Source organism: Mus pahari, chromosome 3, assembly GCF_900095145.1.
Source record: "Mus pahari chromosome 3, PAHARI_EIJ_v1.1, whole genome shotgun sequence".
Taxonomy (NCBI): domain Eukaryota; kingdom Metazoa; phylum Chordata; class Mammalia; order Rodentia; family Muridae; genus Mus; species Mus pahari.
Window position 1 is genome coordinate 44,990,505 of NC_034592.1, and position 26,538 is coordinate 45,017,042.

The 26,538-nt window shown below is 44.5% G+C and overlaps 1 protein-coding gene across 4 annotated transcripts in view; it reads right to left on the reverse strand.

The window, feature by feature from the left end:
* The window catches only part of Acvr1 (activin A receptor type 1), a 124,736-nt gene that overhangs the window by 21,705 nt on the left and 76,493 nt on the right, over nt 1-26,538 (reverse strand). For all 4 annotated transcript variants that reach the window (XM_021192493.2, XM_029536144.1, XM_021192491.2 and 1 more), the window contains 4 exons: nt 13,872-14,135; nt 10,751-10,962; nt 7,254-7,353; nt 1,374-1,520 (listed from right to left, as the gene is read on the reverse strand). In XM_021192493.2, the coding sequence (XP_021048152.1) occupies nt 1,374-1,520; nt 7,254-7,353; nt 10,751-10,962; nt 13,872-14,135 (723 nt within the window). The remainder of the gene's footprint in view (nt 1-1,373; nt 1,521-7,253; nt 7,354-10,750; nt 10,963-13,871; nt 14,136-26,538) is intronic.

The following is a 26,538-nucleotide window of genomic DNA, read 5'->3' on the forward strand; positions in this document are numbered from 1 at the left end:
AAAAAGAAAAAAAACTCTGTCAACTGGGGGTTATGAATGTCAGGCCTAGAAGTCACCAACATTGCAGGCCAATGGGGGAGCCTTCAAAGACATGTATTATTGATTGATTGATTGATTGACTGACTGATTGATTGATTGATTGATTTGGTGTATGTATGTGTATGTATGTATGTGTGTCTGTCTGTTTTACTTACATGTATGTGACATGCGGTATTGACTTGTTTATTTATTTGCTTATTTATTTATTTACTATGTGTGCATGCCATATGGATGCAGTGCCCACAGAAGCCAGAAGAGGTCATCAGATCCCCAGGAATGAGAGTTACAAACTAAGGCCATGTCAAGTGCTGGGAACAGAACTCAGGACCTCTGCAAGCACAACCAGTGCTCTTAACCGCTAAGCTATCTCTCCTGCCCCTCAAAGTCGCTTTTAAATGTACCTGAGATTGAACATCACCACCATACTGTTGAACCAAAGCTTTAGACAACCGTTCAATCATCCATCACCAACAACTTGGGTCACATTTAAATACTAAACTGATAGACTGGGATAGAAGTGAATTGTCCCATGCCCAGACATAATCCAATAGCCACACAGTGGCCAACATTATAGTGTACAGTGAAATCCTCCATGGATTTCATTTCTACTTCTCAAGATCCACCCTAGGCAGCTGTCACCATATGTGTGTATCAATGGAAAGACACTCAAAGCCTTTTGAAACTATGGAAGCCAATGGGCCCTCTCATTGCCATAGCAGGATGGTAGTAGGCACCTCGCATATTTCTTAAGCACTGCTAAGCTTTAGTGATAAGATGATGAAAATTCATCTATACTTTGTGAGTCCCAGAAGTAAGGCGAGGAGCTTTCAAATTAAAATGTATGCTGAATCCCTCTGTAAATCTGGTCTTTAAAAATGATGCCTAGTTTGAGGGAATGTGCATCTAATTACGCGTCCCTGGGAGCTGTGAATCTCTAGGAAAGAATCCAAAGACCTTTCTTAGTTTGATTCCAGTAATAAATATTCAGGAAGGGTGGGGCAAGCAGAACCACCCAAGGAGCCTTGAAGTGAACAACAGAGCAGAGCAAGGCTTTGTCGTTTCAATACATCCACAGACACAGGAGGGAAAAGGTCCTGCAATGGATTTCCTTTTCACCATGCAGGCAATTCATAACCTATGTGCAGATTTAAACAAACAAACAAACAAACAAACAAAAAATACCTGTCAAAAAATTAAGTAGTCTATAAATGCTGAGGGTTACTGTGTTGTTTTCCAGAAGAGACTCCACACCTCAGATTTGGCTAACGGGAGAGAGAAAGAGCCGGCCCTTATCTCTATGGAGACCAGCTGGTGAAAGCTCACCCGGTACTCACCTAAGATATTTTCATGCCTCAACATCACAGTGTTGTACAATTCCGTCTCCCTGAACCACGACTTCTCGTCTCGGGAAGAGAAGATCTTCACGGCGACATTCTCACCTTGCCAGCTGCCCCTCCACACTTCTCCATACCGGCCCTTCCCTGTGGACAGCAAAACAGATGATATGTGTAAGAAATGGTTTGGGTTTCCTTTTCTTATCAAACACAGGGAACCCAACAGTGTCCTTATATTTGAACCTCCTGCTCTTCTCTTCAATGACTAACCAACTGTGTCAGACTGTGAAGCCAGGCTCCTTCCTACCCATGGTATAGAACAAAGTCACCACCTGTACCAAAAATAAAACACAGAGGCTATTCTGGCACATGTATTCACTATGTATTCACTAGTTGGATTTGGGTTCTGGTAGATCCTTTCTGAAAAGAGATTGCCGTGCCGATAACTTTGCATTGGTTCTGTGTTTCTTTGTGTGACGCTGAATTTATTCTTCGTCGTATTGAAGGGTAAAGACAGGGCACACAGCCTGACCGAGAAACTCCTAGGAGTAAGCAAAGCCTGAGGCCCCAAACTCTTAACTCCTCATTATTTGCTAGACAAACTCAGTTGAGGAGTACAAATACTTCGCCTATAAAGATGTACAAAAATAAGGTAAAAACCTATCTTTCCCTATCCGTCCTATTGTGCCTTCCGATCAGTACAACACGATTACCTGATAACTAACTGCACATTTATATTTAAGCTGCTTTCGTGAGGATGTCTGACTTGTGCCCCAGACCAGCTACGCAGGCAGCCCAACCTGTTTGTAGATAACAATGGAAAGTCACAATGTCAAAAGGCTAGAAACCTTTGGCATCTAGTCTTTCAAGACACATGAAAGGTGGTACAATTTAGAACATGATACTGATTACTAAATGTCAATGCAGCATCAAAAATCCAAGGGATATATATATATATATATATATATATATATATATATATATATATATATATATATATATATATCGTTTCTCTGGTTCCCCTCCTTTCCACTGGACCCTTAGAAGCATTTCTCAGCACAAATGCCCAAATATACTTAAGCTCTTCTTGCCTCACAGTGGGGGGCGGGGCAGTTTGGCATCTTAGAGATTATTGACAGTCCCCAGTGCCAGTAGAAGGTTGTGAACCACCACCTCCAAAGGGTTTCTTGGAGAAAGATATATTTCAAAAGCAGAGTTTCAAAGTCACAGACGTCATTCCAGAACAGCTCTGACTTCTGACACTGGTCAGGGTGTTGGTTGAGATGTGCCCCAGTGATGTCACCAGCGGACTACACTAAAAAGAGCCTTTGGCAGCTAGAAAGACAGTACAGAGAGCAAATGGGCTTGCCAAGTATGATCCTGGGTTCAGACCCTAGAATCTATATAAAAGTGGAAATAGAGAACTGACTCCACAAAGCACAGTCACATGTGTGCGCCACAAACGTGCACACACAAAACTGGTAAATAAGACATTTCTCAAGTCACCTGATGGCTGAAGAAATGGCTCAGGGGTTAAGAGTCTGGGACGCTCTTCTGGAGGACCCAGATTTGATTCCCAGAACCCACAGCGGCACACACCCTTCTATTACTTCAGTACCAGGGAATGCAATGCCCTCTTACCTCCTCAAACACGAGGCATACTTGGGATACCCAGACATATATGCAGGCAAAACCCCTATACACTTAAAATAATTCAGGATTGTTCCCCCCCCCTTTGGTCACTTGAAGAGCATAATTTACAAAATGGGGTAACTTCAGCTGAGATCTGGCCTGTCTGATTCATGCCCCTCCCCCTACCTCTATGGAGTAGCCACATGCTTATCAAGGGCATGCTCCCCCTTCCAGTCATCTCTTTAATTATAGGTAGAGACGATCAAAGAGATAGGGAAGAGGGTGTCATTATCTCAAAACCACTGGGGGTCAGCATGAGGGGTAGTCAGCTCAGATGGCAGGCGTGCAGCGGGAACCGAAACTACAGTGCAACGAGGCTTTCTGCCCAGACATGTGGTGACTGCACCATCACAGGGGCTGTAATAGGCAGCTGCGGTGCCACCTGCCTGCACACAAGTACAGTCTTCTGCTGGAAAACTAAGCCAATAAGACCCTACACAGAGAAAGAAAGCAGGTGTGCCCGAGTGACACACCCGAAACAGTCACAAAAGCTCCAAGGGCAGGGGATGTGGCTTGGCGATAGAGTGCCCGCCTCACAGGTGTGACACTCCAGAGGCGGCAGCACAGATATCCAGCAAACTGAGCTTCCGTGACAAGAACTAATAACCCTATCCAATAGCAATGACTAATATAAAGGGATGCTAAGAGAGGCCAGAGTTCGTTGGGGGGGCTACTGTCAATAATCACACAGTCTACTTGGTTTACCAGTCATTTTAGTCAAGACGTGGGAGTGGCTCAGCCTTTCTGTTCAAGATGAGGACTAACTGCCTTAAGATGCTATAAAGCCAGAAGCTACAAAAGTGGGAAATGAATGCTAAGCTTTTCCTGCCTTTGTTCCATTTTGCAACTTTTTGATTTTCTCTGTGGAGTCACTGTTTCACTGGGAAGGCAAGAAAACTATCGGAAAGAATTGTGAATACAAAGTTGTTTGTTGTTGTAAATCTTCTTTTTTTTTTTTTTTTTTGTAAGTTAAGAAAAGAAAATATATGGCATGGTAGGTGGATTAAATCAAAACCGAAATCTATTTTAATGGTTGTCAAATGCTTTTTGCTAATGTAATCTTATGTCAAAGCCACTAAAAGAGTAGTTCAGTTCCCCAAAATTCCCTGGCCAGAAAGTTCCACAAAGAGGATGCAATAGGGCTGGGAGGGTTGACATGGTCAGATCCCCACATTCTTGAACTAAAGTGATCATCTACCCACCTTTTCTCTCCAAGCTATACCACACAAACACACAAACACACACACACACACACACACACACACAACTCCCTGCATCCACCAGGCTCTACTATGAACCCCCAAAATGCAATCATTGAATTTACACTGGTTCAAAATGTTGAAGAGCATCTATAGAGTGAGACACTATAGACAGTTCAGAGGAGCAAGAGTTTGGAGCCAGTCTCTGAGGATGAAGCTTGGTGTTTGGGACTATCTGTGAGTGATGGGTTGTTGGGGCAAGAAGAAAACAGGAGAAGCAGGTGCATGGCCCCTTTGCTGCCTCCCATCACTACCCAGGTACCCTTGTTTCATACACAAACAGGATGCTAGTTAGACGTCAAGAAGACCATTCTGGTTGTGGGTGATGAGTGCATCTGTTTTGTTGTTGTTGTCTTGTTTTTCCATCTCTTTCTAGTCTCAGTCAGTTGTGGTGGAGCTGCACAGAATGGGAAATAGGAACAGTAGGTGCAGACCTGGGGCAAAGATACCACGACTCCTTTAGCTGGCCCCTGTGTGTCACAGGCAAGCCGTGCTGCCCACGGCAGATCTTACTACTAGATTTGACCCTTGTTCCTCCTCCATACAGCAACAAGCACTGGAACCAGCTCATAATGGTCAGCTGCTTCCTGTTGTTTTGAAAACAAAATCCCAAACATCTGGTATCCCGAAGACTCCAAAGCCAGATGCTGCGGTGAAAGCCTGCTAGCTCTGAGAGGCAGAGAAAGCACCCAGCCGACCACCGTAGTTCATCATGTCCCTCTTTCTCCCCCATGATGTAGTCAAATACCCCTCAACTCAAAGACGTGCCTTTCTCTTTCCTGGGTTTTCCTGGGTTCACTCCCCGTCAACTGGTTGCTTGCCCTGCCTCTTGACCTGTCTCTGACTTTATAATCCCATTCACAGAAAGCTCTTTGGATTAAAGGTGTGTGCTAGGGTTGAGCCACACCACCACAGGGTTTTTCTGATTCACAATGTGATCAAATAGCCTGTGACAGCTTCCCCCAAACAGACTGTCAGAAGGCAGGAACTGCTATAGCCACCCAAAAAGTTGGCTCACCAGAAGGGGCGAGACAATACCAAGCCATTCCTATACACCATCTCAATGAAAAGCTGACAAAACCTGTCGTGCTACCTGCAAATATCTGCACTCCACATACAAATAGTGAAACTGAGGAGGATTCTATTTAAAATAAAGTGTGTCCTGCATGTGTGGGGGCAAGGGAAGGGGGAGGGCAGCTACATACATGACGCCAACACTGGGCGTTTGGCTCAGACACTTACTTGAGAGACAGGGTTTCAGACTAAACTGAAGGCTCACAGATAAACCTAGACTGCCTGACGAGCAATCTCCACAGATCTTTCTGTTTCTGCATCCCCAGCACGGAGACTATAGGCACATACATACATGCCACTGTGCAAGCTTTTCTATATAGTCACTGGGGATCAAAATCCAGTCTTCATGCTTGAATAACAAGCACTTAATGTCTGAGCCATCCCCTCAGCCCTGAAAAATCAGGACTTTTTTTTTTTGGTTTGTTTGGTTGGTTGGTTTTTCGAGACAGGGTTTCTCTGTGTAGCCCTGGCTGTCCTGGAACTCACTTTGTAGACCAGGCTGGCCTCAAACTCAGAAATCCACCTGTTTCTGCCTCCCAAGTGCTGGGATTAAAGGCGTGCGCCACCACCACCTGGTTGTTTGTTTTTGTTTTTTGTTTTTTGTTTTTTTGGTTTTTTTTTGAAAATCAGGACTTTAAGACTCTACTTGGCCATAGAGATGTACACTTATAATAATCCCCAGTACTCAAGAGATAGAGGAGAGAGCATCAAAAAAGGATCCTTGGCTAGATACTGAGTTTTGGGTCTGCCTGGGCCAGAAGAGACCCTGTCTCCAAAACTAGAAGAAGATTCTGTACCAGCCTCATGGAATTCATGAAGCCACCGCCACCACCACCATCATCATTTTATTATTCTTAAATCATGCCTGACCCAGAAATTCACAATTTTCCCGGGACTCCATTCTGCCAATTCAGAAGACAGAGGAATGTGTGCCCAAATCCTTTTCATGCATTTCTGCTAACCTGCTAGCCAAACTGGCCGTTGCACAGCTTTTTAAAGCACTTCTGGTAATTCCCAACACCAGAAGAGGTCTGTGCATTCTGAAAAGTGAAGGGAGGTGGGCCTCTGAGGTGTCTCGATGGGTGCAGCACTTGCCGAAAAGCCTGATGGTCTGAGTGCAGTCCCCAGGACCCACATAAAGCACGGTGTGAGAACCAACTCCACAGCACTGTCCTCCAAATGCCACGTGTGCTGTGGCATGCACACACCCACACACATAGGTCATATACCCATACGCAGTAACAACAGATTTTTTTTTTTTTTTAGGAATTTTAACGGATAAAGGAGTACAAATTTTTTCACAATATGTTGACCTACATATCATAGGGAGAAAAATGAAAGGCTATCAAAATGTATATAACTCTTTGTACTAAGCTCTTAATAAAAAAAAAAAAAAAAAACAGTAAAATTCACTCTAGTTCTTAAATGTGTATTTTCATAAGCTTTTGTGTCTAATTGCTACATAGTAACTAGACATGCTCATTCTTGCTGTTAGAGGGAGACAATAAGAATCACTGACCTTACTATCCAGAAGCCTATTTATTTACTTCAGATCAGTCAGTCCCTGTTCAACACAGTCTCGTGGATTCACGCTAGGCATTGTCTGTTCTAGTCCGTGATGACTCCCTTACCAGAACTTCAGCAAGCTCTCAAACATGAGTCACAGAGAACAGAGACCCCATGGCTGTCTCACACCCCCTGAAGTGGAATAACCACATGGTTGCTTGGCACCCTCTGCATTTAATGAGGAAGCAATAATAAGCATCAAGAAGCAGACTTTTCCAAGCTCCCCCCGACTTTGAGGATCACAACCAACATTGCCTATTGCCCAAAAGGAAGGGAAACAAAGAATTACCGACACACTCCAACAGGGTTATCTGACGAGCCACCGTTCTCTGTACCAGAAAAGGAAGACCGGAGCCACTTCCTGATGTACACGAGTGATCTAGCAGTTCCTGTGATGTAAAACAAGGAGGAAAAGAAATCACTGAGCAACAGTGCCTGCTTTAGAGTCCTGCAATACATGCTGTGGTAATCCACGGGGTTTCCAGCAACTCTGGACATATGACCCATTAAAACGCCTGAAAATCTCCTTTGAAAGGACTTGTTAAATGTCTTGGGAAACTTAGAAGCTAAACCTAAGGCAGGTTTTCCTGATGGATAAGTCATTCTTTCTTAAGCTCTAGAGTTTTCTAATCAAATATGCAAGGAAGGAAACAGAGCTAAGCTAATGAGCACATTAAAAAGGCTGAGGGGCTGTGCATGAGGAGTTAGTAGGAAGGATGGGGGTGGGGGATACTTGAGCATCAAGAGCTGGGCATTATCTACTATTATCTATTCTGCTGTGCTCACTAAATGTCTATCAAGTGATCTACTTCGGTTGCCTTACAAACTAAAGGTGTCTAATTGGAAGCAAGCAAATTAGGACTATGAACAGCCAAGTGTAATATCTGTAATGGAAAGATTCTAATAATATGTGGATCATTAAATTGGTACTTATAGGTGTGTGCGTGGGTGTTTCTGTGGATGAAGGTTCTCATTTTTTTTTTTCAGGTAATATATGAACAAGCAGGTCACTAAATTAACACCTACTTATCATTTTTCAACGTGAACTGCAAATTAGAAAGGAACAAGGTAAAAAAAAATTTTTTCACTTAAAACATAACACCGGAGTCGCACATTGATTTCTCCAAATGAGCATGCTAGCAAAAGGCTGCCAGTTAGTTCATTCATGGAGTTTTCCTTCACACTCTCAGCAAAGGCCCAGCAGCAGGACCGGGCCTGGATTTTCTCTAATGCACAGCCTTACAACCATGGTGATGGTGGGAAGACTAACCCTAACCACAGTTCTTCCTTTCCCAACACATAAACTGGCCCACTAAAGCAACACATAGATTTCTGTGAATTTCATCTTCTCTCCTTCCTGTGGCACACAACTGTGAGATACTGCGGATCAGTAAAATTACCAAAAGCTGAACACTCAACAGAAGAAATTCAGAACCCCTAAAAGCCACAAAAGGCTAATCAAGAAGAAAATGAATGGAGATGAAAAAGGCTTTCTGTCTCCCCAATGATTACCTCTTGCCCTGCTTGGTGACTCGATTCGTTCAATTATTTTTGAGATTAAAAAAAAAAAAAAAAAACCTCTGCATATTGAGCTGTTGGTTTTCCATGATGCATAGTTTTGGTTCTAATTAAGTGCACAGATTGGGGGGGGGGGGCATCAGGAAATCAAGCAAAGACTAATAAAGACCTACCTACCTCAACTTCTGAAGCCCCAGCCGTAGGCAAGCTTCAGCAAGGTTACTCTTTGTCAGCTCCCATAAACGAACATATTGTTTAAATAAGCAAATAAGGACATCTCGTTATTCCTTACTGTGTCATTATATGGTGACACTCTGTCAGCTGTGTGGCTGGGCTGAGAAAACTGTTATGGCACAGGCTTTCATTCCGATTTCAAAATCCTAAAAGCTATTTAAACAGTAATTTACACTAGATATTCCAATTACTGCCCTTGGTAATTAGACATGCTAGCAGCTCTGAGGAACACAGTTCTGACTCATCTACGTTAGCATCTTGCTCTGCTGAAGCTTTGCTGGGAATGGGCCTCACGTCTTTCTGCTACAAAACCCCAGAAACCCCCACCTCCTTTCCCCTACGCCTTAAAACAGACTTCTGGACAAACATTTCATGGAAACAAGCTACACCCTTTCTCCCAGTTCCACCACATCACAACTCAAATAGGTATGCAAAAGGATGTACACAGGCTAACTTGTTCCTTTTTTCATTCAAACAGAACCCTGATAGGACAGAAATCAGGGCAAGACAGTCCCCAGCCTGGATCCGGCATCAGCCACATTCTGACAACTGACTACAGGGGGTTCCTATGGCTGCCCAGGTGTAGCATGTGAGCCAAAGAGGACCACTGCTTAGCGTCCATCTTTTCCAGAAAAGTAACGAAAGATGGTTGTAGAGGAAGCCTAGTTACAGAACTCCCAGGCACTTACGGACTTGTCAGGTAGTGAAGCCAGCCTGCGGGCATGACGATCTGGTATGAGAAGGGAGCCTAGCCGTCAACAGCTCTGAATCACATTACAAAGATAACTTGACTGACTTGCGACTCGCTGGATTGTGACAGGGAGAGAGCTGATTTGGTTGTGTTGTTCGCACCTAACACCCACGGAGCTTTGTCTTTTACAGAGAAACCATGTAGTATCCATGGAGAACGCTGTTACTTTATTCTTCTGCACTCTATAGTGGGCTGCTTATGGTGAGTGACCTACTTCCCTGACTTAACTAAAAGTTTAGAAGAGTAACTAAAGGAACACTTACAGTGTCGCGCTATAGTTTTAAAATGCAGGAGTGATTTTAAATTTCTATTGCATTTATTTGTTTTCTTATTCATTTGGGGTCGGGAATAGCCTTGCCACGGTACATATTTGGAAGTCAGAGGACGGCTTGTGGGAGTCGGTTTTCTCCTCCAACCCTGTGAGTCCTGGGGATTAAATTTAGGTCATTAGGCTCAGCAGTGAGCATCTTTACCCTCGGAGCCACCTCACTGGCCAGAAAGAAATTTCCAAATGTATAAATAATAGCATCTTCTATGCTGAAGAAGTAAACTCCTGGGGGAGGGGTGGGGTGTAGATTTATGCATCAGGTAACTGACTTTGAAAACGTATAGAAAATATTAACAATTTTATTGTATGTTGAAATGATAAAAGGTATAAATGGTTTGCCTCCCCCCCCCCCCGGCCCATTTCCTTGTTAAGCTGGCTACTCAAGCATTGTAAACTCTGTATGTGCTATGCACAGTTGTACTAGAGGACCCTGGTTCAACCAGCTGACTACTCTCCACAAGGGGGCAGTACTAGAGCATCAAAAACTTAATGGCTACTTCTGGAGATGTCAAATCTCTAAATGATGGCGGATGCACATAATCTAAAGGGAAAAGGATTACTTAATAATAATGAAAAGATGCTTCCTTAAAAAAAAAAATGTTTGTTGTTACAAATACAGTAACTGAAGACCACCACTTCAAGTTCTTTGAATCTCTGGTCCGCCAACCATTCTTTGTCCCTTTTTTGCACATTCTCCAAAGAAAAGTCACCACACCGAGGATCTACTAATGTGAAATCTCCTAGCCCTGTCCCTTAATTGTCTGTCTGAAATGGATGTCCTTATTCACAGGAGGTATGTTCTTAAATAAGGTGCCCACATGTGCTTGGCTTTTAGCCCAGTGAGTAGTCACAATACATGTCTGCGTAGTCGTTGTTGGCTTTGCACACTCAAAACAAGAAAGTGTCCACCTCCATCTCAAAGTTCATAGGGCTCCCTCTGGGGTCACAAACTCACCGCTAGAGTGCTGTCTCCCACATTGGTGGTGATGAGCCCTTCAATGGTACCATACTCCACGTCTCTGGGGTTCAGGCGTTCTTGATTTCGTCTTTTAAACTTCCTGAGAGCAACTCCAAGGATGCAAGCTAAAAGACATACTGCAAACACCACCGAGAGGATGATAAGGCCAACTTCCAGGTGGAAATTCTGAGATCCGGGGAAGGACTTCCCTGGAGAATGGGAAGAAAAGAGTAAGTAGGTGTGGGGACCACAGTTTTCTTTGTTATTTACCAATATCTTAAGAAATGGCTCTGATCCCAACCAAACAATCTCACATATCAAAGCAATTTACAACTAAAATACTTCCTAATATTTAGGCAATGGCCCAGACACTCATTTAAGTGATTAAATTAAATAGAACTGGGGTTTACTCTGGAAATCAGTCTGACAGTTCCTCAGAAAATTGGACATAGTACTACCGGAAGATCCAGCAATACCTCTCCTGGGCATATACCCAGAAGATGTTCCAACTGGTAATAAGGACACATGCTCTACTGTATTCATAGCAGCCTTATTTATAATAGCCAGAAGCTGGAAAGAACCCAGATGTCCCTCAAAAGAAGAATGGATATAGAAAATGAGGTACATTTACACAATGGAGTACTACTCAGCTATTAAAAACAATGAATTTATGAAATTCTTGGACAAATGGATGTATCTGGAGTATATCATGCTGAGTGAGGTAACCCAATCACAAAAGAACTCACTTGATATGCACTCACTGGTAAGTGGATATTAGCCCAGAAACTTAGAATACTCAAGATACAATTTGCAAAACACAAGAAAACCAAGAAGAAGGAAGACCAATGTGCGGAAACTTCATTCCTCCTTAGAATAGGGAACAAAATATCCAGGAAAGGAATTACAAAGTTTGGAGCTAGGACGAAAGGATGGACCATCCAAAAACTGCCCCACCCAGGGGTCCATCCCATCATCAACCACCAAAGACAGACACTATTGCACATGCCAGCAAGATTTTGCTGAAAGGACCCTGATATAGCTGTCTTGTGTGAGGTTATGCCAGTGCCTGGCAAAAACAGAAGTGGATGCTCACAGTCAGCTATTGGATGGAACACAGGGCCCCCAATGGAGGAGCTAGAGAAAGTACCCAAGGAGCTGAAGGAGTCTGCAACTCTATAGGTGGAACAACAATATGAACTAACCAGTACCCCCAGAGCTCGTGTCTCTAGCTGCATATGTAGCAGAAGATGGCCTAGTNGGCCATCACTGGGAAGAGAGGCCCCTTGGTCTTGCAAACTTTATATGCCCCAGTACAGGGGAACACCAGGGCCAAGAAGTGGGAGTGGGTAGGTAGGGGAGTTGGGGGGGAGGGTATAGGGGACTTTCGGGATAGCATTTGAAATGTAAATGAAGACAGTATCTAATAAAAAATTGAAAAAAATAAAAAGAACTGGGGTTTAGAAAGGATTCTACCAAGAATCAACTGTATTTCAATGCATGAATGCCTAAGAGCTTCTTAAATACAAGAGTCATATAATCCTTGATGTTAACTCTTATGAACATGGGCTTCAGATGCAAAGATGCTTTACAACAAGCCCTGATGGACAGTCTCTATACTGTAATATCCCAGTGAGAAAGTGCTGATCTCCTCCCTAAGCTTGACCGGTCTCAGTGTTCCCTGCAGCCATCCACTCTCTACTTAAAGGTTCCTTTATATTGTTTCTTTAACTCCCCAAGTCCTGAGAATCAGGTTGGTGCTCTACAGTGCATGTCATCTGTACAATTATACGGAAAGTGATTTCATAAATGACAGATATTGTGGCCTCTCAAATAGGACATTCCTTCTAGGACATGCCTTCTGTTAAAAACGCGGGGTGCTGGGAGAGTGAAAGGGCTCAGAGGGTCCAAGGAGTTGCTGCGAAGCCTGACAGCCTGCGTTTGATCCCTGGAAGCCACACAATAAGAGAACCAATTCCTACAAGTTGTCCTCTGACACACTCAACACAAACGTGCAAATGCAGGGCCATGTGTGCCTGTGCTTGCACACACACAAACACAAGCAAGTCAATACGTAAGTAGATGTGTGCAGCTCAGTGTGTAACCTGATGTGTTCCTGAGGGTCTCCGCACTGCTGACATTTTTTTTGTGTGTGTGAAAACAGACATTCTTCCTGTCTGTCCGCTCTGTTGGCAAAGGATTAACGCAGTGAGCATAAGGAAATGACCTTTGAGTTAATTACTCAAATATTCAACCCTTCTTTTTCAAACCCTTGTGTTTGACCCTATTTTTATATCCCAATGTAGCCTGTTCTACCTGCCCGAAGTGGGTCACAGTAACTTCAAAACTGCCATGAGACCCTATCGGTCTTTGGGTTTCCTGCCTCCTGCCTCCTTCCTGCCTCGTGACAGTCCTAGCAGTGAAGGCTCTGAGTGTCCTCTCCTATCCTATTTGTGCTTTCCTTCCTCCACGAGGACAAAATCGTATCATTAAACCTATTAAGAGGTACTGTACATTACAAGAATAAATTTGGCTTGGGGTGGGCCTATATTAATATTGACAGTAATGTGAGATAGCCAATGAGAGTTCACCGCATGAGAAAAAGAGTTTCAGAGGAAGACTGACTTCCAAAGGATTCAGAATCCATAAGGAATACATGAGGGGAAATGGCATAACTTCAGGGCTCATACACACTCTCATCTGACTTCTGTTTCAGAAGGCTAAGGTTTGGACTGGGAAGGGTGAGCAAGGTTTCCTTCATCTTCTTCCTAACAAGGGAAAGGCACTTCACACAAGCACCAAGCTAGCGTTCCTACTTCTCTCGAAACACACATGCCCCAGACACCCGTTTGTGACGACCTGCAGTCAGCGAAGCCGGCCCCTACACCCATCCTCTTGGCTGCGTGTCACATCACTCACTTTCCCCAAAATGTCACTCTCCTTTTCAACTCCAAAGGCCACACCTTTGTCGTCCTCACCCAGAGTGACCTTCCATGGCCCGTCAGCTCTGGTTCGGTGAGTAGGAGGAATGTTTCTGGCTACGCAGATCCTTAACCCACACAGACTTGGGGCAACACTCACAAAACCCCTTGATCTAGTAAATAGAAGGAGCCATGGGAACCTTTAGTGGGCAGCTGGGCCGTGATGTTCCTGTTACACCAGTCCCCTTGGCAGCACTCCACAGCCTGGCCGGGTGACGGCGGGGTCTTACACGTCATCTTCCCCTGCTCATAAACCTGAAAGCAGCCCTTCTGGTAGACGTGGAAGCCATCATTGATGCTCAGAGAAGAAAAACACTGCTGGCCTTCACAGTGGTCCTCGTTCCCGCAGGAGAGGCCCTCGCACACACACATGTAAAGTTTCTGGTTGACCTTGGGCTTCTCATCTGCAAAGGAGAAGTGAGAAGGAGAAACAATTCAGTTCTACGAGCTTCACCCCCTTCAGAGGAAAAAAAAAACAGGTTTCCCCGAGATCACCCCAAACCCAATCACAGAACCATCGACACTGACCAGTGTCTTCACTCCAGATTGTCACTCAAACAAATAATAATTCCATCTCAGTCTATGAATGTATCTGTCTTACATTGTGCAGCCATCCATCCTCCTTAGGATTATGCTAGCACAGAGAGTGGCACTGTGATGCCCAGACTCCGGACATGGAGGTCCCTCTCCCATATCCCTAATTCCCGTATCTAAACTAAATATTTGATGGGAACTTTATTTTATACAAAAAAAAAAGGGGGGGGCTCCTAAATAAATACTTGGCAACAGTTAGCACCAGTTCCTGCTATTTCTGCACTTCTAAGCAAGTGATGTTTCAGAACTCAACTGCTTCAGAACACACTTGTACAAGAGTTTATAGCTACAAACCAGAGTTACTCACATTTTCAGCTAGACACTAGACCACTTGTGATGAGAACACTTGTGTTTGCACACTGGTTAAAATTCTAACGAATAGCTCTTAAGAATCATCTACTGATAACCAGGAGAGGTGATGCACACCTTCAATCCCAGAACTCGGGAGGCAGAGGCAGCGGATCTCTGTGAGTTTGAGGCCAGCCTGGTCTACAGAGTGAGTTCTAGGACAGCTAAGGTTAGAGAAACCCTATCTTGGGAAAAAAAAAAAAAGGAATTGTCAACTGGAAGGAAGATATATGTAACAATTAGGTAGCAGGTAGCACCAGGGACCAGATAGTCCCTGATGATATCAAGACGCTGAGTCACAGGCGAGGGCACCATCACCCCTTGCCCTCCCGACTGCCTTCTGAAAACACTTATTTGCAGTTCTGCTTTCACATCTCGTCCCTCCTCCCTCATCGGGATGACTGGTTCAGACTTGCTACTTCCAACACTTTCAGTCAGCAGGGAAGGGAAGTGAAGACAGAGTGTGCACAGAGTCCAGTCCTAAAGGCTGTTCCTTAGCCAAGGCCACAGTCACCAAAGCCCTACTCAAGGAAATCCGGCCTTCAGAGCTCGTCCAAGGTCTGTGGCACAGAGAGTCAGATAACTGTCTTTTGAGAGAGACAGACAGACAGAGACAGAGACAGAGACAGAGACAGAGACAGAGACAGAGACAGAGACAGAGAGAGACAGACAAAGACAGAGGCACAAAGACACAGAGAGAGAAAAGGGAAGAAGGGAAGGGAAGGGAAAGGAAGGGAAGGGAAGGGAAGGGAAGGGAAGGGAAGGGAAGGGAAGGGAAGGGAAGGGAAGGGAAGGGAAGGGAAAGAGAAAAAAGAAAGAGAGGGGGAACTCAGGTAGCAGTGCTTTTAAGAGAAGACCTTAAAGTAAAAATGTCAAGTTCACTTACACAGATTTGTGTGGGTGTGTATAGAGATGTGGGTTATCTCATAAAGAAAAGAAAAGTGTTGCTAATCTTTCTTCTTCCCTCTTCAAAGAAGTGGAAATATAGTTCCCTGCCCGCTGTCGTGTGGGTGCTACATCCCACAGCGTAAGTACACGCAGGCACACAGACACACATCCTTCAGTTTATAATTGACTTGTGAGTTCTTTTGAAAACCACAAGGGGCTCATCCCAAAGCAAAGACATGCCTGAAAGCAGAAAATCTAAAATAGCCACTGCGGGTGCTAAGTACGTCACCAGAACCAGGAGCCTTCTGACATGTTTAATGAGTGAAAAAACTTTAATGAGCAAAGAGATCGTCTTTATTTGACATAATCTAGCAAGAAGTTTACACTTATCAAAAGAGAGTTGAAAGGTAATATTTCTAGGGAGACTAGACACGCTTGCCACTCTTGAACGGCATGAAGCTGGGCCAAGACCTGCCAACCATGCTGCCCAACATGTGACCATTCTTTGGAAGGAACTGGATTGGGGAGGGGAGTTGTGGAGGAAGTTAAAGGCATTACATTGATTTGTGCGTGACCTGAAAGAGAATGTGATGACTGTATTTTAAAGGCTGAAATAAGGCAACTGGTGCAAATTTAAACCACAAACACTTTCACTGTAAATCATAGAGACCACTTGTGATGAGAACACAAGTTTAATCGTACAAGTTTTGGATACGTTTAATCATACATATCCAAAAACATTCCTAATATACTGAAAAGTATATCTGGCTGATGCTGGGCTGGGGAAGGAAGAGTTAAGAGTTTTGAGAAAGAGGTACATGAAAATAAGATAAAGAGTGACTTATTTCACAGAGTGATAATGGATAATCAAATACAGTTAGTCACCATATTGTATATAAGAACTACCATAAACAGCAGCAAACTGTAACGATCTCACTCATCACTGGGCCTATAGAATGATGGTCAGGGAATGGGGGTACAGTTCACAGAGGGGCACATGACGCATGGGGGAGGTGCCCTAGATTTACCCACAGCAATTCTTGTCAACATTCCTAAGGCTGCAACCCTTTAATATAGTTCCTCATGTTCTGGTGACACCCCCCCCCCAACCATAATGTTATATCTTTGTTGCTTGTGGTGATCTGAATAAAAATGGTCCTCCGGAGGCTCATAGGTAGTGGCACTATCAGGAAGTGTGGCCTTATTGACCTAGATGTGGCTTTGTTGGAGGAAGTGTCACTAGGGGTTTGGCTTTGAAGCTTAAGCAAGGCCTAGTGTCTCAGTCCCTTTCTGCTGTCTAAACCTCCGAACCTAAAAGCCAGCCCCAATTAAATGTTTTCCTTAAAAAGAGTTGTCGTGGTCATGGTGTCTCTTCACAGCAACGGAAACCCTAACTAAGACATTGCTACTTCATAACTATACTTTTGCTACTGTTATGAATCGTAAATATCTATGTTTTCCAATGGTCTTGGGCAACCCTTGTAAAGGGGTCATTCAACCCCCAAAGGGGTTATGGCCCACCGAGTGAGACCCACTCATCCACAGCGTCACAATAAACAAAGAAGTAAAGCAATGCACATAAAGAACTGTATGGTCCAAGGCACCAAAGAGTCACACTTTGTGGTCTAATAATAAGTTCTTAGTGAGAGCTAGCTTCAAAGTTGCAGCCTAAATTAAAAATCTGTATCCATAGACATACCAAAAAACACCTCTTTCCCAAGGTCTCTTGTTTTTTGGCAGGATAATATAGAGAGAGTATGGCAGATGTTTGGACTATAACCTAAAGAGTTTCACCCGAAGCAAGAAGCCTCAAGTAACTTTAACATGTAGTGAAATTCAACTCTCTAAACCCACTTGTGCAGTGTACACAGGCGTGAAGCAGCGTCAGCCCTGATCAGCATTGACTCCTGCAGAGTCTCACTAAGTCTCCTTCAACCTCTTGCATACTTCTTACAGTTGTGCAGACAGAAGTAAGAGTTACGGACTGGACTGCTTTTCTGTAGGTGACTCTTCTCAACTGTCAAAACCCTTGGTTTATATACCCTGCTCTCAACACTCAAGACAAAGAAAAGTGGCCAAGGGAAAATGGCTATTAGTGGGATACAATAATTAACTCTGTCTTTGATATGGAACCAGGAGCCAAGCCCCAGTTAGCACTGAGTATAAAACCTTCAGTGATTCTGGTTCTCTTATGCTATTCTCCCAACATTTCATTTCCTTAACTGGTACATTCCCATAAAATGAATTAGCTAATCTTTATGTATTTATTTTATACAAACACACAAATATAAATGAAGACCTTAAATTCATACTTTAAGAATGACATCCCCTTCTAGACACACACACACACACACACACACACACACACACACACAGACACACCACATATACACACACTATGGCAATTTCATCTGGCAACCTGGGTTAGTGTGCAGAGATGCCAAAATGGTTTTCTGAATTAGGATTGCTAGCTCAGCAAAGGCTAAAAGGGAAGCAGACGGTGGAACATGCTTAGGTTTTAATATCCACAACTCACAGAGGTACTGCAAGCCTCAAAGTACCCATGACTCACTCTTTCAGTCTGGTCAAACTTAACAGTCACTTTAACGTGTGTGGACCTGTAATATTTTATTTGGGCTGGGTGTTGGGCTAGGGGATACCTTCAAGGGCTACCCATAAGAATGTGTGGGTTCTGAACCTCTCAGATCCTGATATCAATACCGCAGACACCAAGAAGTAGATAATTGTGTTGTGTGCTGCTTCTCCGTGGTGCAACAGGAAGTGTGATATCTGAAGGGAATAGAGTCTTACACCTGCCTGTGTGAATAACCAGGAAGTGCCCTGGCAGAAGGCAGCAAGCCTACTCTGCCTAATTGACATTCATTTAAATAATTCAGTAATTTAAATGTCATGCCAGAGGTATTCCCTCTCTGCATGGCTCACCCACATTGTTTGTTCTAGCAGGCACCTCCCAGACTTACTCAGTGTTATGGCTGGCTCAGTTTGCTCTTTGCTCTTTGTATCACCAGAACCAGGGCCATGTGAAAATGCTCACAGCTGGAGCTGGCTGGCAACAAACTGAAGAATTCTGACCACAAGGTTGGCTGCTTCCCCCTCTTCCAGGGAGGAAACCACCAGGGTGGCAGAAGATTGGGGTTCTTCTGCAGAGCCAGAGGCACAAGCTGGGAGTCCCCAGGAGTCCCCAGCAGCCAAATCTTTAAAAAGATGTTTCTTGTTCTGGGCAAGGCTCAGCTCACCATCTGGACACACCTACTAGGAGATGACTCCAGACTGGCAAAGCAAAGAGCAGCATGAACTTCATCAGACTGTTCAGAGCTGGGGACAATCTTGCATCTGGTGGCAAAATTATTCACATCTATGTTGAGCTGGGGCTTCAGCGGTTGAGGCGTGATTCTGCAGAGTGCCCTGTCTCTGTGTGCCTAGTGGTGTGCTGCGTAATGCTTGAGGCATTCAAACAGATTTATCCTTCTGTAGGGTGCGTGAAAGCCCACCTTCCCCATGAAGACCTTTGATACAAGACAGATGAGCCAGGACCCTGTGCTAAGGGTCAACCAAAGAGGTCAGTTTGAATTCTTAACAAGCTTACCTTGAAGCGGTACAAATAATCAGGCAGTAATTAGAAGGTGATTGTAAAAGCCCAATAGAGCAGAAGTTGTATAAGCTTAAAAAAAAAGGGAACTCCAAACATCCTTGGCTTCCTTCCAGCAATCCAAACGATTCATTCATTTGAAATGGCAGTTTATATTAGGTTTATAGATTATGGGAGTCCTTCCACCCAGCTCCTAATCTGGGAGCACTGTTTGGCACCTCTCCAGAATCTGCAAGCATTTGAGATCTCTGGCATTAAACAAAGACTTAAGGAAGGATTTTGCAATGCTAGGTTTCATTGCCAGCAAGTCTGCTCCTCAGAAGCACAAAGGTCTATCCGGAACGCCTACTGAAGGGCACTTGATCCTCTGGCAAGAAGGCAGGCTACATACATTCAGGGGCAAAATACACCAGGGGCCCAAATGCTCTCTTAATCTACATACTCCTTTAGGAAATCAGCATCTTATTCCTTTAAAAACAAAAACAAAAACAAAACAAAACAAAAAAAAACAGAAATACTGATACTTAGTAAAGTTGTAAAGCCAAGAAACTAATAAATTTCAAGAGTTATGAGAAAAGAGAAATAGTCAAAAAAAAAAAAAAAAAACAAAGAAAAAAAAAAAAAAAAAAAAAAAAAGACTATGAAACAGAAAGAACAACAGGCAAGCCCAAGAACTATGAACTCAGGATGTAGCTACTCCAAATGTGTTTCTCCTGAGTGTTCTCTAACTCCGTGAGTGGCATGCCCGTTCATGCAACTGCACCAGGCCTGATGGTCTCTGGCTTCCATTATTTGCAAGACAGACTATACAGTCTGACTCACCCAGTTCTCCACCCTGCCCTCTTCAGAACCTGGGAGTCCTCAGGAAGCCTCTCTCTGGTACAGAACTTCAGGTGCTTTCTTTATAGAGCCCTTCCTTCCACGTGGATGTTCACTCCCTCGCTAACAGCTCTGAATCTACTGAGAGAGAGAGGATCTCACTTTGCCTGCTTGGGCCCAGCACTTGAATCTTCCAGCTCTGATGGCCCTGTGCTCTGATGCTCAACAACATGAGGTCGGAACCCACAGCTACCTGCAGCAGCAGCCTCTGTAGTTGGCAGTACCAACCTGGTGGACATTTGCTTCAGCATGAATTTTCCATTCACAAAAAAAAAAACAAAAAACGTTCAGGGGTAGGGAGAGACCTGAAGCTGTTTTCTGAGCAGACTGGGCCCATAAAGTCTTCAAATGTCAACACAGATCTTTGGGCAAGGCTTAGTCACCTACTGGCATGTCCGCGCAAATCATGTCTTCCTAGAGGGGCCTGTCACACCACCGACTCTGTTCTCTACTCAGGCTCCCGACATGTGGAAAATCAGTACTTGCTATGAGAACCTAAGATGTGTGTGTGTGTGTGTGTGTGTGTGTGTGTGTGTGAGAGAGAGAGAGAGAGGGGGGGGGGAGAGAGAGAGAGAGAGAGAGAGAGAGAGAGAGAGAGAGAGAGAGAGAGAGAGAGAGAGAGAACTTGTTAGCTTACCAGAGGCCAGAAGTAAATAAGGAACTCTATAATGCACTCATAAAATAGCTGGGCTTTGCGGGTGGTCTTCGTTTGGCTGGCTGCTTTGTGGACTTTGGGCTGCTAGGATGCTCTTGTGATCAAGGTCATTAACACACACAGTAAGTGCCTTTGAGGCCAGTTTAGAGAGAGCCCCGTAGCACCTGGCTGCTCCTGGAGGAAATCTGCCCCTGGTCATTGCTGCCATTTTCCCACCATTTTTCCACCATCTTTCCACCGGTAAGTTAGGAAAGAATGGGAAGGCATGAGTCTGCACATTTTTCCCTTTGCGCTTTGCTGCGGGTGATGAGGATGCCCTATGTCAGCCTGCACTTGAACTGCTGAAGCTGAGGGGGGGGGGGGTGCCATCTGTTTCATTGGTGCCTGGGCGGACTCTTTGTCTCTAAAATAATCCACACATATGAAGCCTATATTACATCAGCCACACCTCCAAAAGTTCAGACTGTGTTCAAGTGTCGAAGGGATTAAGAAACACTACGGATAGTGGCCATATATAATATGGGCCAGGCTTCGCCACGCTTCTTACGACCAACTGAAAGCAGCACAATCTTAGCTTCCTTGAACCTTCCAGGTTGAAGCTCTCCTCAACCTGGGAGAAAATCACCAGATAACTACACCTGTTCACTTTGTCTTCAGACCTCTTAAAGCAATGCTTCCCGGAACAAAGGGTTACAGGCCCGAAGGGAGTTACGTTTAGAGGAGTATCTTCACGAGCCAAACCTATTACTGGTGTTCCGCACAAGCCAGTGCCAGTGTCTGAACAAAACTGCCCTTTAGGGAGCATGAGAGAGCCGGGAGGAAGAAGGCCACAGTTCCAGTGAGCTGGGAATGGTTCGGAGAAGTTGTTCTCTTTGGATTTGGAAAGAGATAGGAGCGGGAGACTGGAGATTCCTCCGTCTCTGGACTCTGGAGCCTGGACTCTGTGGAGGTTCAGGGAAAGCTTCTGTTGCTTCTCCCATTTCTGTGGGCTTGCCTCTAAGATTTCCTACCTGGTTCTAAACTGAAATTTTCAGTCTGACAAAACAAAACAAAACAAAACAAACCTCAAACAAGGACCTCTCCGCTAGCCAGTGAAGGAGTGACCGAATGCCCCGTGCCTGCTTTTGCACTTCTTTCCCCTGTGTCCCGATCTAACTTTTGACAGGGGACTCAGGACCCAGATCCCCTCCAGGATCGTCAGTGTGGGACCTAGAAACCACAGAAAACTTCTATCCCATCTTTCTACCCTTCAGGGATATTTCAGCCACAGATAAACCCTCCTAGCATTGTGCAGGGCTCCAGTTTGCCTAACATGTCCCAGAAGAGGCCTGCTGTAGTGCCCAAAAAGGAAGGTAAAATGTCTTGAACTAGCAAATTCTCTTCTCATGCTCCCTACCCTATGCTACCCCTGAGAAGCAAAGGAAACAATGAAGTCAAGACTTCTTTCATTGATCCTAGATGGAGATAAAGTAATTAACAGTTAAGAAAATGAGAAAGAACTTGAGCACAATCCCAACTTCTATTACTGTTACTTCCATATCCCACCCAATTCATTCCTAATTCATTTCCCAATTCATTCCTAAGTCCTGATAAAGTTCCGAGTCCCATTACTAGCTAACAGAGACAGGATCCCATGTTCCTGGTTGCATACATCTATGCCTTGTGCATATTTGTGCAGATGTCTGCAACCTCGGAAACTCCTTCCCTATCAGTTGAATGTAAATGATAAAAATAAATAAATAAATAAATAAATAAAATTTTAAAAGTCAACACATTGGAAAAACACTGGCTTATTAGACTAAAGACACTATAATCACCCTGAGAAGGTTGAGCTTGGGTCATTTTGAGCCTCTCTTTTAGCCCTAGCCTAAAGATAGGTTCCAGGTGCCTACGCTCAGTGTGGAACATGAAAGCCTCACATGGCTATGCATGGGGCTGCTCCTTCAGCCCTCCCACCTCCATCTCTGCAGCATGCCCAGCCATTCCTAGCTTCTACAATCATCCTGGACCTTGGCAGAGGAACACCACTAAATCTGAGCTGTGTCACGAGGTCTCTGGCTGGGAAGCAGGAATATCTAAACACAACAGGCAAGACTTTCCGTAGACTCCCTTTGGCTCTTGTAGCCACGGGATCACTGGCAGCCTAAAGATAACCCAAGTATCTATGAAGGGTCACTTTTAAATAGTAGCTCTAACACCAGCAGTCGTATCAGAAGTATTTCCTTGCAGAGCCTGCTTCCATTTCCACAGCATGCCACGCCCACTGAAGAAATGAAAACCCAGAAGGAACCGGAAGGAGTTTCAAAGGGAGAAACGGTGCCTGGCACAGTGTGATTCCATTCTTGTAAATGTACAAGCCCACAATCCTGAGAAATCAGGGCTTAACAAGGAAAACCCCTCGTAGGAGCCATCCACTGTCAATCACTGGGAATTGGAGAGCAGTTATGAGACGGAATAAAACAGGTTAACTCAATGCCTCACTTTCCAAAGCAGAAAGTATGCCTGGTTTTCCTTCTAAGAGAAACTTACACTGTAGTCTATTTGATTACTATTTAACTGAGCCCAGACAGATTATGGAGGCTTCCAACCATGCTTGGTATAGACGCTCCCTGAGACCCCATCAACTACAAGGATAACATAAACCTGCTCAAAATGCACTGCTTGCTTGCCTTTTCTTTCTTTGTTTTGTTTTGTTCTTTTCACTCTTGAAGTAGGAACAAAGTCCCCAGATCTCCCTACGAATGATTAAAAACTGCTCGGCACCTCACCTGTCTACCAAGTGCGTCCACATTGTCCCGAATGGCTGTCGGCCAGGTGCTAGTATACAGAGGGACAGGTGCTCAGTGGACAAGTGTCAGACGCTTTCGGCTGCCATGCTCGGAAGGGAGGCAAGCCTTGGTTGTATTTCAAACTCTGGGCAGTCAACAGACATGCACCTTGCCCAGCTGCCCAGCCAACCAGCTGCCCAGCGCCTCCTCCCGAGTTGAGAGCAAGCAAACCAGTGTAACCTGGCCAGCCGGCATGCCGCCGGCGAGCAAGCTGCACCTCTCAGTTCACTGTCTGGGTTATTCTGAGCCGCTCTTATTGACACTCCATGGCAACCTGGGAACAAAGGGCCAGCTCCGAAGGGTTTAAATGTCCTGCAAAAGTCGCTGGAGAAGTCAGCAGCCCAGACATGTTTGCATAAGGAACCCGGCTGTGGAATGATTAGGTTAGAACTGCTGAGCCTCTGTTGTTTTATCATGTATGAGCTACCAGTTGAGGAAGCTTCACTTCCTGAATTTGCTTGTTTGTTTGTTTGCTTGCTTGCTTGCTTGCTTGCTTGTTTGCTTTTCTCAGTTGCCCTGACTTGGTTGTGTTGCTTGGGATGCCTCTGAAAGTACAGCAGGAGGATCAGCTTGCTTCAAAACTGCAGCAGTCGCCACGTGACATAGACCACAGGGTAAGAGTGCAAGCCTGATGGCCCGAGTCCAATCCCTGGAAGCCACATGAGCATGGAAGGAGGGAAACTTACTGCACAAAGCTGTCCTCTGGTCACCATGCACACACCACGGCATGTGAGGGCATGTGTGCACACACGCGCATGCACACACACAAAATAATGAAGAAACAAATACATTTATTAACCTCGGAAGGACTTGTTTCTCTTATTCCTTCTCCTCATCTTGCCATGGCCCATGATCTAACCCCATCAACCTATTCTGGAACTCACCACTGCCTTCAGTAGCAGGCACTCTTGCAGGTCTAGAACTTGCAATCCTGAGGAATCCCTTTCCTGACTCTCATTCCCCACAATCCTTAACACCCCCTTCCTTATGTTCTCACTTCTCAGGACTCTGTCCTTCTCCTGCCTTAAGGCACTCTTGAATCCCTCTCTTGCTGGTTCAGTGCCTGTTCATCCTTACAGCACTTCCTCCCTGGACTGCCAACCCCAACCTCTGAGGTGTGAACCTCCTGTATGGGAGGATTGTGCTGTAACCTCAGCTTTACACAGCTGGGCTGTGATTTCTGGACTCCAGAATCCACTTCTTACACATGCATCACCTTACACATGCATCACAGATGCAGTTGTGTTCTCAGCTGATGTTCACTGACTAACTGACTAACTGATGTTCACTAACTCACTGACTGAAGGCTCTTAACCAACTCTTGTTCTAAATGCAAAATAAATGATGAGAGAGAGAGAGAGAGAGAGAGAGAGAGAGAGAGAGAGAGAGAGCATGCTTTATTTGTTTGTTAAATGTTTACTGAGCACTAATGATAGATGTCTTGGTCACTGTTCTATTGTTGGTCTACCATGACCAAGGCATCTCTTATTAAAGAGTTTAACTGGGGGCTTGTTTACATAGTCCCATTATCACGGTGTCCAGGGCATGGCAGGAGCACAGTGACATTCATTGTGCATGAACAGTAGCTGAGAGTTACATACTGATCCAGAGACGAAAAAGAGATAGAGATTAGTCCTACCTGGGCTTTTGGAATCTCAAAGTCCACCCCACCCCCCACCCCCAGTGACACACTTCCTCTAACAAGGCCACACCTCCTAATCCTTCTCAGATACTGCCACTCCCTGGTGACTAAGCATTCAAATATATGAGCCTACAGGGACCATTCCCATTCAAACCACAGTAGATGAGTCAATGTCTTAGGCACTAGAGATAACACAGGGAACACGACCAACCCTCAGCCCCTCCGTCTAAAGCTTACTCTGTGAACAACTTGCTTCGTGTATTTCCTTGCATCAACAAGGTGCAAGTAGAGTCTGCCTCCATTATACAACGTGATAAGGAACACAGAAAGGTGAAACACTCAAACAGCTGCACAACACAAAGAAAGATGGCTCAATGATGATGATTGGCTGTGTCTCTTTCCTGATTTCTATCCCCAGCCGTGAACCTTTCCTTCAGATTCATTTTAACTGACACCATCAGACAGACCATCAAGCCCTATCCTAGCTTGCAGAACTGAGACTGTGCATTTCTGAAGTCAAGGGGAAGGGAATCATGACTAGACGGCTACAGGGCATTCTGCAGGGTTTTTACATTTCATAAGCCAAATTCAAAACCCAATTGTGGAGTGCTGTCATTCTCTATTAGTCATAACTTCTCTGAATAAATGTGTGGGTTTCCGTGGTTTTCAATTTGTCCTAGAGTAGGAACCAGAACACAGAAGACAAAACAAGAGAAAAAGGAAAGAACCATTTCCACCGGCCCTCCCACCAAAATTACCCTTCGAGTAAAAGCTACAGGAGAGCAGCTGTCTAAGAAAAAGGTGAATTTCCCAGGAGAACCATCTCCCTGTCTTCGTCCTGTTCCTTTTCTTTCTCCCACACCCCCCAAATACACATATCGTGTCAAGTTCATGCTCCACACTAACCCCAAGAGCCCTATCTGCAGCATTAGCTCTGGGAGACACTCTCCTCCTGGACTTAGATTCAGCTGATTAGAATCAGGGCACAGGTGTCCCAGGGTGTGACCCAGGCTGAAAGGGTGTAAATATAAACTTCCCTCCCTTCCTGTGAAATCAACTGGCTTAGGGAGAGAGGAGGAAATTGTAAAAAATGAATAGATGCATAGATAGATAAATAGATAGATAGATAGATAGATAGATAGATAGATAGATAGATAGAAGATAGAAAGACAGACAGACAGAAGATATATAGATAGGTAGATAGAAGATAGATAGATAGATAGATAGATAGATAGATAGATAGATAGATAGATAGATAGATAGATGATAGATAGATGATAGATGATAGATAGATAGATAGATAGATAGATGATAGATAGATAGATAGATAGATAGATAGATAGATAGATAGATAGATGATAGA